At 35.9% G+C, this 14111-nt stretch overlaps 1 protein-coding gene across 3 annotated transcripts in view; it reads left to right on the top strand.

Annotated features, from left to right (window-relative positions):
* Positions 1 to 14111, top strand: part of SAMSN1 (SAM domain, SH3 domain and nuclear localization signals 1) — a 104380-nt gene that overhangs the window by 68875 nt on the left and 21394 nt on the right. For all 3 annotated transcript variants that reach the window (XM_040227194.1, XM_040227199.1, XM_040227191.1), the window contains 3 exons: positions 2276 to 2347; positions 6915 to 7064; positions 11471 to 11600. In XM_040227194.1, the coding sequence (XP_040083128.1) occupies positions 2276 to 2347; positions 6915 to 7064; positions 11471 to 11600 (352 nt within the window). The remainder of the gene's footprint in view (positions 1 to 2275; positions 2348 to 6914; positions 7065 to 11470; positions 11601 to 14111) is intronic.

Raw genomic sequence — 14111 nt, 5'->3', positions numbered from 1 at the left:
GTGTTCTTGCCTGGAGAATCCCAGGGACGGGGGAGCCTGGTGGGCTGCCGTCTGTGGGACTGCACAGAGTCGGACACGACTGAAGCGACTTAGCAGCAGCAATCCTCTACAATTATACACTGCAAAATTATCAGTATTGAAATATATTCTCATTTGTAAAGGACTATCATTTATGAAACCAGCTTACCTCCACATGATTCACCTTTTCATTAGAAAGCTAACAGGAGTAGAAATTACATATTTGCTCATTATCCATACCTCATAGTAGACATTAGTCTTTTTTCATCATAAGCCATAGCCTATACATTATGCAACCATCTCAGAAAGTCACTTTCTGACAAGAGAATAATAAAATTTTAAGAACATTATTTTGAATAACTTAGATTTGCTTCTTAAGGGTTTCTTAGCATGGATTGATATTTTACTCCTCTGACTTGAATCTGTTGAGTGATTTGTAATGAGATGACTGACAAAACTCGAAGTAATAGTTCTGAAAACCACGACTTCTCAATCTGCTTCTATTGATATAATGAGGGGAGAATTAATTTTAAAAGGTGGTTACTATTGATTACTTAATGGCAGAAGATACTGTGGAGAAGTGCTGAGGTGAGCCCATTCTGTGCCCCTCTGGGCAACATGACCCATTATCCAGTGGTGGATAACACATTGTAACCTTCATTAATATTTAATAGGCAGGGCATAGACTGGTTATAGGCTACAAAAGTGCCCTAAGCACAGGCTCCAATAGGCCATAAGAATGCTTCAAGTATATAAAAAGTAGCAGCTTTCCCTGTGTTCAGATTGTTTATAAACAGAACAAGAACACACTCAATTCCCTTTTGTGATTTCCGGGCAATAATGGCATGGCAGAAATGCCTACTAGGCAAGTTGAAGTGATTAATGCTCTCGGAAATCATTCTAGGTCCGTAAGCCCTGCATGAGAAGATTGTATTTTCCAGAGTAGTTTTCAATTTCAGTCCTTCTTTTTCTATCCTCTTGCCACAAGCTGAAGGGCTTCTTCAGCAAGGGTAGCAAGTCAGCAAAAGGCGTTAATTGTGTCTAACACAGCCATCATCCTTGGGGTGGTGTTCTGTATCACAGTGTCTATCAAGCTCACCCCTTGTTACATGCCAGTATCTTTTTATATAAACTCATTTAAAAGAGAAACAAGGGGTTTTAAAGATAGCTAGTAGGAAGATCTGAGAATAAGAGCGCTTGCAAGGACTAAGTACCTTTGAAATCATCTTGAACTAAAATGGTCTGTGATTTTTAAAGGACATAAAAGTTTTACAGATTACTGACTCCCGTTTTTAACTTTTCTAATTATCAGGTTATTTTTCAGTACCACCAGCCTATTTTGAAAATATTATAAGCTTGAAATGAAATAAAGTTCTTAAGATAGAACATATATAAAGTCTGTAATGTCTGATATCCATCATCTCAAACAATATATAAAATTAAATAGTGAGAAAATATCAATTTTTGATTCCATGACTAAGGATTTTTGAAAAATGTCTTTAGAAGAACCATTTACTTTGTAGTAATCAGGAATTGCTTATAATTACCTGCATAGAATGAGTTACATAAGAATAAAAATTTAGCCTTGTAGGCAAAAAGTATCCAAGAGAACAAGGTTTCTATTAACATATTGAGCTTTCTCTCAAAACCAGTGAATGAAATTGACCTAGAGGTCTCATTGTAATTCCATGATAAATGTGTAAAAATTCAGTTTTACCCCCAACTTAAGAGTGTGCATACTTAAATGCTCTTTTCAATTTATTAATAGGTCTGTATATATGCTGCCTTCTCTTTCTGATATCTAGTAGAAGGTTTCAAATTATCAAGGGTCAGCAATGGGAAATGCATTTGCATTAGTTATTTGACAAATATGATCTTTATAAGGCACAATGGTGAATCTACTCAAATGCTTGCTTTTGGTTTTTTGTTTTGTTGTTTTCTATTTGTGGCCTGGTTGTCTAGCAACACAGGTCATTCTTAAAAGCAAAATTAACACTCTAAGTCCAAAATAATTTAATAGATTTTCTACAAGGTGCTTAACACTGTATCATAAACATAAAACACATTTTATGAACTGTAAATATTAGAATGTTAATAACACCATCAGCACCTTTAGATATTCCAGAAAGAAGAGTCTTTTTAATCCCGTATTCACAAGAGACTTCGGCTTACTAAGCCATAATCTAATATATTTAGCAGTTTTATCAATGAAAGTCACAAATCCTGTTTCTTTTGCCTTTTCTTTCCTATTTTACAGCGCAGCAGCAGTTTTGGGAACTTCGATCGTTTTTGGAATAATTCCACAGCAAAACCAGATGATTCGACTGGGGTTAGTATTCCATTCCATTTTATGAGTGTTATACAAACATTATGAAAAATTATGAAGCCAATATAACTTTTGCAAATTACAGTAAGCAAAAAATATATATTTAAAAACTGTGGCCCTGCATACATTTTTGTGACAAATGAACAGTAATTTAGTACCTAGCACCATGCTGGGCATTAAGAGTAAAAAGCTATCTAAGAAACCTTAGAGATGTTTGGGAAGAGAAAACATCAATTTAAGAAGAGAATTATAATTTAAAGTAACACATATGAAATGACATCCATGTTAAATTTTATGTAAGTTATAATTGTTTTAATTTAGGAATTGATTAAATGACTTCATTGAAATTAGTTAAGGAAAGCATAGGCTGGTCTGCTCATTTACACTTTCACACTTCTGTACACATTGAAATGGTGGTGACGATACAACCATGAAATCATTGGTGACCGTTCCATGAGTGCATTCGTGCTAAGTCGCCTTCAGTCGTGTCTGACTCTGTGACCCTATGGACTGTAGCCCACCAGGCTCCTCTGTCCGTGAGATTCTCCAGGCAAGAATACTGGAGTGGGTTGCCATTTCCTACTCCAGAGGATCTTCCTGACCGAGGGATCTAACCCATGTCTATGTCTCCTGCATTGCAGGTGGATTCGTTACCACTAGTGCCACTCAGGAAGTCCCATATACATTTACAAAACATGAACACTTTAAAATGTAGCTTAAGAAAAGCTTCCTATAAGCTTATTGACATCATCATTATCACTACATTTAATTGAGCACTTACCAGGAAATAAGCACAACATTAAGCACTTTACCTACCTGTAAGTAGGAAATATTATTATTTTTATTTTATCATTGAAGAAATATGTTTGAACAAAATTACTTCTAAATCATACATGTCATAAATGACAAAGGCAGAAAGCGATATGTTTCCAAAATTTGCTATTCTGTTATACTATCTCATAAATCATGGGCCAACTGTAAAAACTAATTAAAGAAGGTATAACAACTAATAAAATAGTAGAGAGGAGGGATATACACTGAGAAAAGTGAAAGTGTGTATTTATATTGAACCTAATTTATTTATTTATGTGGTAGATTTGTTTTAGATCAATAGGCTTTAGATATTATTCACATCTTATTCATTTTAGATATTGCATTATTATTTTTTACAAAGAATTTTCTTTATCATGTCTAATTTCTCAGAATATCTTTCAGATTCCTATATGTATCTATCTATATTTATGTTTATTTCAGCAACAGATATTCTAGACAAAAGTAGAAAGAAAATGACATCTATTATTTCTTTATAAATACCTCTGTTAGCACACTATATATGCACATGTATGCATACTATATCCCTTTATATATATATATTACATATATCCTATTTTATTCACCTATATAATTATATATATATAAACTTATGAATAAACCTTTATACCTACATGGATATAAATATATAAAATTGTATGTAGCTTTATGGTCTATCAACACTTACATAATTATAAATAATACAATGCAAATAGTGAGAAACCCTATACAATTTTTACAAATAGTGAGAAGCCTTATACAATACAAATAGTGAGAACCCAAATGTATTTTTTTTACTAATGATATACAGTGAGAAGACCTATATAATTTCTTTTAGCATGAGGGATTTCCTGTTGATCTTTTTTTAAATCTTTATTTTATATTTAAGTGTAGTTGATTAACAATGTTGTGTCAGTTTCAGATGCAGGGCAAAGTGATTCAGTTATATTAGTATCTTTTTTTTTTTTCAAATTATTTTCCTATTTAGATTGTTATAGAGGAGAATTCCCTGTGCTATACAGTAGGTCCTTGTTGGTTACCTGTTTTAAATATAGCAGTGTGTACATGTCAGCCCCAAATTCCCATATTGTATAAACTTTCAACTTTCTGTAATCCTACATAGATATATTTATTGTTATTAAGTTTTTATTCTAGAGTTGACCTATAAAAGTTGCTCAGGCTCATTCAAACTTATTGAATAATGGTGGCCTAGCAATTTGTGAGAGAATTTAATGAACTTGATAAAGCAGTTTGTCCATTTTTTAGCAAACTGTCATTCACTCATTTAATAAATGTGTATTGAGCATCTACTTGAGTATCTCCCTTAGGCACTCAGAAAGTTCTGTTACAATACACGTGAAAATCCTTATTTCATGAAGCCTAGAGGCTAAAGGGAGACATACTTTAAAACAACAACAACAACAAAAACCCATAAATAAGTATATAAATAAACTGAGATTCAGGCTATGAAAGAGAAAAGCACAGAAAAATATTGAAATTAAAAATATGTCAACATAGTCTCCTCAAAGCTTCTGTAAATAATTATAGAAAAGCCTGAAATTAAAAACATTTATGGCACTTTTTTGAAACTTAGGCAATGGTAAGTTAGCACAGATAGTAATAAACTAATATAATTTCTTATTTCAATTTATAACTTTACAATGAAGATAGAAAAAGTTTAAGAGAAAAGAAAAGGCCTAACAGTAAAATTTTTAAGTAGTTCCAAGTTATATTTTATTCAGCGCTTTCAAATTAAGCAAAGAATCTTTGCCTTTATAACCCTGAATGTAGACATTAATAAAGTGCAATGAGGATTTAAATTGGCTGTCCATTCATATTTATTATAGGCAATTTGGGGTAAGACATGAAATAAAATATAATATTTATTAATAATGATGATAACTATGTGGTTACACCTTCATATTAAAATATTCAAGTTCACTAAACAGATATTTCCCATGATTTTTTATATTCAGGGAATGACTGGCCACCCACCTATTGGAGATGGTGGACAGTACTAGACTACATGACCTTCAAGGGTCCTTTCTTGCAAATCTGGGATATTATGTATATGTCACCCAAAAATGTCCTCCAAGGGGAAAAAATGCCAAAGCTCTACATAAGAAGTTCTATTTATTAAAAAACTATTGAGGGTCAGTTATGTTCTTGGAAATATTTAGATACTCAGGATGAATAGAACAGATAAAGTCTCTAGTCTCATGGAGCATATATCATAGTGGGAGATGCAGACAGTAAAATATAAAGAACAAAAAAATATATTATTGGATACTGTTAAGTGCTTTGAAGAAGAATAAATCATAGTAAACATACAGGGAGTGTGGACGCATGTGGGCTATTTCAAATGGGGTGATCAGTCAGAAAATTTCTCTTCTATTACTTGGCATGTTGAGTGGAAACCTGGATGAATGAAGGAAGACATTTGTAGATATGTGGTGGAAGCCAATGGCTGAAACAAGTACAAACATTGGTGGGAATATGAAAGAGAAACAGCGGAGGGACTAGTGTGGCAGTACTCAGTTACAGTTGTTTCAAATGTTAGCGTGTATCAAAGCGACTTGTAGAGTTTGTTAAAACACAAATTGTCCCCAAGTGATTCTGTTGCTACTGGTCTTAGAACCACATTTTGAGAATCATTCCTATAGTGAACAAGAAAAATTTGAGAAGTAGCAAGGGATAAGATGGTCTGAATTCTTTATCTCATATACACTGTATATAATGTAATAGATATATTATATTATGGGCTTCCTTGGTGGCTCAGTGGCAAAGAATCTGCCCGCCAATACAGGAGATGTGGATTGAATCCCTGGGTAGGAAGATCCCCTGGAGAAGGAAATGGCAAACCACTTCAATATTCTTGCCTGGGAAATCCCAGGGACTGAGGAGCCTGGGGGACCACAGTCCATGGAGTACAAAAGAGTCAGACACGACCTGGTGACTAAATAACAACAATATTATGTTGCAATATGTATTATAATAATTGCATTATATCACATTATATTATGTTGTTATAGAGCCTTGTGAGCTGTGAACATTGTTTTCTTCTGAGTTAGATGAGAAATCACTGGTTTAACACAATTCTTAATAAGCAAAAATCAGAAGCAGTCTAATAGAGATTTTTGATTAGTATGTGGAATACATAAAGATCTCTGTTCTAATGGCTGGAACAAGTTCATAATTAATGTTACTTGAGAATGTGGGAAATGTGCACGTATCCACCACCTGTAAGATGGAAAAACTGCAGTTTCTCTGTGGATTTAATTAACTCCAAAATTTAAAAAATAACCATGACCGTTTCAATTTATAAGAAGCAAGAAGGTATGTTAGTACCTGTTCATCATGGATAGATGCTATAGCCTTTCTAAGGCCTCCAAAAAATATCTCTCATCTAAGTAGATATTCACTCATCATGCTTGGCATTTTTTTCTATTTTGTCCATCTCATAAACAGGAAGGACTAAAGTAATTCTACTATACAGCTATTAAAATATAGCTAAAATTATCTTTAATAATTTCAGAAGTGAAGCTCACATCTTTCGATAACACAAGTTTTACTTTCTGAGGCTATAATACAGGTAACCAGAGCTAGACAATTTTAAAAACATGCATTATTTTCAGATTGTTTGAAATTTTGAACACTGCTGCACAGAACGTACAGGAAGCCCACAAATCTGGAATCTTCTAACGATCTTTTCAGATCAATGCTTTTCATTATTTTGTCTTTTGTAAACAATTCTAACTAGGTATATGAAGGGGAACCCACAAATGGAAGTGGAGAACAAAACAAAACTCCACATAATGGAGGAAGTTTAGGTAAAAAAATGAGAGCTATTTCCTGGACAATGAAGAAAAAAGTGGGCAAAAAATACATCAAAGCCCTTTCTGAAGAAAAGGTAAGTGTCCTCTGTTAATCGTTTGTATTTTTCTATTAATGTGTTTCTTACAATATGGAACAGGTTCTTCTAGATATAGAAGTACTTGGTAGCTTATGAAGGACTTCAATATACATTTTTCCTCGATAATTTTGCGCAGAAGTTGGGTGGAAGACAGTACTATTGTTCACATTTTAACAGAGGAAACAAGAGGCTCAGAAAAATCCCGCATGTTGTATGTGAGGAACATAGATCATTTATGTTGGAACAAACAGTAATCCTTCATTTCTTTTCATTAGCAAATGATACTCTGTTTTACAGATAGGCTCCATTTTGTTAATCGTTTCATTAGTTGGTGAATGTGTGGGTTGTTTCCACTTGGGGGCTATTTTAAATAATGCTGCCATGAATGTCTTTGTTCAAGATTTTATGTGGAAAAATTCTTCATTTCTCTTGGTTACATGGTAACACTGTCTGATACTTTGAGAAACTGGCAAAGTATCTCCTAAAGAAATTACATCATTTTACAGTCCCACTACCAGTGTGCAAGAGTTCCAATTTCTCCACATGCTTGTCAACATGTTACTGTCTGTCTTTTTTATGTTATCCTTTCACAATGGGTAGGAAGAGAATTGTCATTATACTTTGATTTGCACTTCCCTGGTGGCTAATGATGCTGAGAAACTTTTCAGGTGCTTATTGGCCATTGCATATCTTCTTTTGAAAAATGTTTATTCAAATCTTTTATCTGTTCTTTTAGTTGGGTTGTCTTTTTATTGTTGACTTTTATGATTTTTAAAACAATATATTATGATACAAATCCTTTATGAGATATATAATTTGCAATATGATATATTTTCTCCCATTTGTGGATTGTATTTTCACTTTCTGTATTTTCACGATGGTATCGTTTACAGCACACATGATTATAATTTTGAGTGGTCTGATTTATTTTTTCTATCATCAGTTGTGCTTTTAGTGTTATATCTAAGAAACCATTACTTGATCTAAGGGTACAAAGATTTACTCCTGTGTTTTCCTCTAAGAGTTTTATAGTTGTAGGTATTAAAATTTGGTGTATTGTCCATTAATTTTTCTATATGGTGTGTGGTAGGAGTCCAACTTCATTCATTTGAATGTGGATATTCAGTCATCCCAACAATTCTTATTGAAAAGACAATTATTTCCCCATTGTATTGCCTTGGCATCTTTGTTGAAAAATCAACTGATCATAAATATATGGATTTATTTATGGGCTCAGTTCTATTCCATTGATCTATATGTCTTATAGCTAGTCTGTTTTTAACCCACTTCAACAGGATTTCTCTCCCCAGTACTCCATTAAAACAATAGTCACAATCACTATTAGCCTCTGTGCTGCCAAATCAAATGGTCACCTTTCTTTCTTCTTACATACTTCTCAGCTGTGTCTGATGCAAGTGATGACTTCATTACATATGAAACATTCTCTTTTATGATTTCTTTGGGCATTCTGGTTTTCCTTCTTTCTCATAGGTTCCTGTCTTGGCTATGCTTTCTTTCCTGTCCTTCTAAATATTGAGTCTTCCTGAGGCTTATTCCCAGATGCTTTACTCAATTTAGTCTCTTTTCTAAGTGATCTCATTTTGTCTCATGACTTTTTTTTCACAGTTACATCTCTAGCTATGATCTCTGTGCTTATCTGTTATACAACCAGTTGCTTATGTGATATTATCACTTAGATGCATAATAGATATCTAGAACTTGATATCCCTAAAATGGAATTACTGACTCTCTATGCTTTCGTGCACTGGAGAGGGAAATGGCAACCCACTCCAGTACTCTTGCCTGGAGAATCCCATGGACGGGGGAGCCTGGTGGGCTGCCGTCTATGGGGTCTCGCGGAGTTGGACACGACTGAAGCGACTCAGCAGCAGCAGCAGCAGCATGCTGTACAAAGAGTTTGTTTCTTGTCCAGTCTTCCAAGTAAAAGCAAAACTGTACTAATGGTAGATGTTGGAAAGAAAGGAAGGGGAAGAGAGAGAAAGAAGGAGAAGGAAAGGAAAAAAAGAAGAAAGCCTATAGATCACCCAAAATTCATTCTTTCTCCCACTCTTCATAGCAGTTTATCAGCATATCCTTCTAGTTTTAACTCCAAAGCATATCTAAAAACTCTTAATATCTCCATGTAAGTTATTCCTGCTTTAGATTAAGTAAACAACCTCTCTTGCCTAGATTACCTAATTGGTTTTCCTTTCTTTCACTCTTTCCTCCATAAAAGCCATTCTCCACATGAAAGCCAGAAAGATATTTGAAAAGTCAAGTTCAGAAATTAAAATTCTACAGTACCAGTTAAAATTTTACCATACCAAAATGCATCCCCTTACTAAGATGTGTTCATTACAGTCCTCTGAGAAGTAGATCCCAAGAAAGGAATAGACACACCAAAGACTTACTGGAGAAAATGCCTGTGAAGGATAAAGAAGAGAAAGAAAAAATGAGCAAGGAAATCCTTTAGAATACAATGCAAGTCTGATAACTATAAAAGGAGACAAAGAAACAAGGAGGATCATTCAAATCTCACACTTCAGCACTGTTTTAAGAAAGCTTTGGCCAGATTGACAGGAAGTCCTCGAACCCAAGGTTTTCATTAAAGAAGCCCCACATCCCACCAGCATGGACTCAAATGGTAGCCCCACTATTTAAGTCATTGGTACATGGCTTCCTCGCGAACACAGTGGTGAACTCAGGGCCAGTAGTTAGGGATGTCAGTAAAGAAGGGTCCCACAGCAAGAGATCTGAGTATCGGAAGGGTCCAACAGCAAGAGATTTGCATGGTCACTTCAAGTGACTTAAAAAGTTCCTTCTGATCTGGCTCCAGTCTACTCCTCTGAGCTCATACCCTAATACTCTCCTTGCTCTCACTCAGATCCAGCTATACTGGCCTTGTTGTTTTCCTCTGCATGTGTGCATGTCCGGTTGCCTCAGTCATGTCTGACTCTGCAACCTTGTGGCCTGTAGCCCACCTGGCTCCTTTGTTCATGGGATTTTCCAGGCAAGAATACTGGAATGGGTTGCCATTTCTTCCTCCAGTGGATCTTCCTGACCAGGAGATGAAACTGTCTGCCTGCACCTCTTGCTTTGCAGGTGGATTCTTTACCTGCTGAGCCACCTGGGAAACCCTTTCCTCTGTATAACTCAAGTTAATTCTTTGTTAAGCTATTTTGTTCCCGCTATTTCTTTTGAGTGGAATACTATCTGCGAATCTTCATATAAATCACATCGTCTGATCATTCAGGTCAATAATGCAGACTGTTACCATTTGGAGGAGGTCTTTGGTGGTCCCTCTAAATCAGTAAGCCTTCCTTCAAACCTAATCTGAATAGCTAAACCCTCACTTCATCCAGTTTTATTTCCTTCGTAGCACTTATTCTCTGAAATTGTCTTGTTCATTTTGTTTACACAAACCTCCCCAACGAGTACACATGCACACACGCACACACACACAGAGCCTGAGAATGTACCTAAAATGTACCTTATTAAAGGCAGGGCCCTGAATCTTGTTTACCATGGTATCCTCAGTTTCCCCAAACAATGCCAGGTACTTAGAAGATGTTCTACAGGCTTGTATTGAATGATTGAACAAATGAGTAAAGGAATGGATAAAAGCAGAGAATCAAACTAAGCATATCTCATATGTTTATTCTGAACTTTTATCAATGTTTAGAAATGCTAAAAAATGAGGAATATTGAATTATATTTTGATGAGTATTAAGAAATTCATAGGTTTTGTTGAAACTATCTAAATATGGAAAACATTTGAGACTTTTTCAGGCAGATGTAATTTCTTTTGAGATTGTCTGTCTTTCCTAATTTTATGCAAGATTTGCTTTTCACTTGACTAGGTGGCAAGCACCGTATGAGATTTGTAAAGCTTCTTAGATAAGCTTTGCTTTAGAATTGCAAAGTGTGCATGTTTTATTCATATCTAGTGATCTGGTAGGGTGCAAATAACTGACATGAAGCAACTATGCAGTTTAAACTTGTAATATCAGATCTCAAAGGATTAGTAATGGTGGTAAACAGATGATAAGGAGAACATGAAGAAACAAAAGCACTTTAACAGATAAAGTACAAATGTTAATAAACCTAACATTTCTAATTAAATAGTCTTGGTATGATATTCATTCTAATTACAAAAATAAACTGGATAATTTCAGTTAAATTCCAAAATGTGGACTGTTTCAGCTAAAGAATTTTGCCAAGAATACCAAAAGACATTTTGCTAGAAATTGAGCTAAGGATTAATGACACTCATATTTTATGCTGATGTATTCCTAAGTATTTTATTGCTAAAGTATTGTCTTGTTTGTTAAATCAATGCACACAGTGAAAGTCTCCAAGGAAATCAGTTCTTTGCACTTAACTTCTGATATGATTTTCTGAAGGATGAGGAAGGTGGAGAGGATACCCTCCCATACCGGAACAGTGACCCCACGCTTGGAACCCACACTGAGAAGATCTCCCTCAAAACCAGTGACTCCTTGGACAGTCTCTACAGTGGGCAGAGCTCATCAAGTAAGGCTATAGAATAAGTGACAAGATGGGAGATCTGGGTTGAGTTAACTAAAAACAATGAATTTATTTCTCTCAGGCTTGTGAAAATAGCAACAAGCTTCCAGCTGTTTGATTAGCATGTTGAATCTATGGAATCGCTATTATTTAAAATAATACATAGTTTATTAGAATTATGGGATATTTTGAAAATTTTAGCACTGTGTCAGCAGGGCTTTTAGGATAGGCCTTAAAAAGATCACATTGGATTAAATCTGAATCCTACAATATAGTATGCTGGAGAGAACTAGCATTATTTTGAATCCAGATTTTTTAAAAGAAGTGAAATATTCAGGAAAACTAAAATCCTGTTCTCTGCCTTTTTTCCTTCCCTTTCTCCATCCCCCACTTACTCCTTCCTTTCCTTTTCTCTTCCTTCCTTTTGCCCTTCTGTCTTCCTACCTCTCCCTCCTTCCCGTTCTTTCTTTCTTTTTCTTTCATTTTCTTCTCCATTTTTTATTTATTTCTTCCCTATCCTCCGCCTCTCACTGTTTCCTTCCTTTCCTTTTTTGTTCTGGAATATTCTGAAAAGAACAGGACATTTGCATCAATTCTACCTATCCATCCAGCATTAGTGAGTAGAAAGTGAAGTGGTATATAAATACTAAATAGTAGGAATATCACCAGTTAGGTAGGGCTTCCCAGGCTTCCCTGGTGGCTCAGAGGTTAGCAGCATCTGCCTGCAATGCGGGAGACCTGGGTTCAATCCCTGGGTCGGGAAGATCCCCTGGAGAAGGAAATGGCAATCCACTCCAGTATTCTTGCCTGGAGAATCCCATGGACGGAGAAGCCTGGTGGGCTACAGTCCATGAGGTCGCAAAGAGTCAGACACAACTGAGCGGCAAAGAGTCGGACACGACTGAGTGACTTCACTTTCACTTTCACTTTCCCAGGTGGTGCTAGTGGTAAAGAACCCACCTGCCAATGCAGGAGACATAAGAGAGGCAGGTTTGATGCCTGGTCGGGAAGATCCCCCTGGAGGAGGAAATGGCAACCCATTCCAGTATTCTTGCCTGGAGAATCCCATGGACAGAGGGGCCTGGCAGGCTATAGTTCAAAGGGTTCATAAGAGTCATACACAAATGAGAGACTGAACACTTATCAATTAGGTGACAAAAAGGAATCAGCATGTGTTCAATCAGAATTTTCTAAAAAAATATCATTTCTAACAAAGAAGTCACTCAAGCTTCAGTCATATGTCCTGCTACAATATTTTAATGAAACTACTTATACTACAGGATGCCTTGTAAATTTTTTATATGTACACTGTTTTATATCTTTTGAATCTTTTCAGGGCTTTTAAATGGTTTTTTGCAAAGTTTATTTTCCATTCCATTCTAAATCAGCTGCTTCTGTTATTTGAAGATGGATCACAAAGACCAGATGTTGAAAATATCCTGAATTTTATTCCTGCTTTCCTACTGGCTGTAGAATAGCTATTTTGTGAAGTAAAAGCTAATACAGAAACATTTGAGGGGTATATTTTGCATGTGTGAAATTCAGATTTCATTAGTATTCATTTCTGCTGGAAGTTTTAAAATTCAAAATTGTGATGCCAAATGTGGGTAGAATTCTATTAACTTTAATATACCATGAAAAGCCAGGGACTGAAGTAGTCATGGAAGAGAGGATAAGGGAAATGGGAGTCCACTTAGCTATTATCAAACACAGCTTAATGTCTGTGACTAGATGTAACTCACCTTTTTTTTTTTAAAATACCAGTCCATATAAAAAATGAAGGCTTCCCTGGTGTCTAAGACAGTAAAGAATCTGCCTGCAATGGAGAGACCTGGGTTTGATCCCTGGGTTGGAAAGATCCCCTGGAGGAGGGAATGGCAACCCAGTCCAGTATTCTTGCCTGGAGAATTCCATGGAGAGAGGAGCCTGGCAGGCTACAGTCCATGGGGTTACCAAGAGTCACGACTGAGTGACTTGCATTATATAAAAAATGAAGCATCCACAGGGATCTTTATCTTATTTCTACACTTACTTGAATGAATGGTAGAGATACTGGGCCTGCTCCCTCATGAAACAGAGCACCAAAGGACCACACTGAAGGAAAAAGAGAGGTGACGACTGAGAGTGGTAGGGAGACTCAGAGTAAACACCCTTGTGAGCCATTCTTGCCCCTAGGCAGCAAATATGGAATCTCTTTTTTTTCCCTGTGAGGTTCAAGATCAGAAAGGAAGAGGACCAGAGAACAAGGTTTAGGAGCAATTTTAAAAGCCCAGTTTAGAACAGTTTTGAACCATTTAGGAGTAGAGACATTGTAACACACTTCCTCTTTCCCTGTCATTCACACTACAAGCAAAAATGCTACCTTTCATACAAAGAGGTGTTGTCTCAGAATGGCTTTTGGTACACAGTTCAGTTCAGTTCAGTTCAGTCCAGTCGCTCAGTCGTGTCTGACTATTTGTGACTCCATGAATCGCAGCACACCAGGCCTCCCTGTCCATCACCATCTCCTGGGGTTCA

Source organism: Oryx dammah, unplaced genomic scaffold, assembly GCF_014754425.2.
Source record: "Oryx dammah isolate SB20612 unplaced genomic scaffold, SCBI_Odam_1.1 HiC_scaffold_2, whole genome shotgun sequence".
NCBI classification, from domain to species: domain Eukaryota; kingdom Metazoa; phylum Chordata; class Mammalia; order Artiodactyla; family Bovidae; genus Oryx; species Oryx dammah.
The sequence above is the reverse complement of the archived record's forward strand: the minus strand, read 5'-3'. Positions and strand labels throughout refer to the sequence as shown.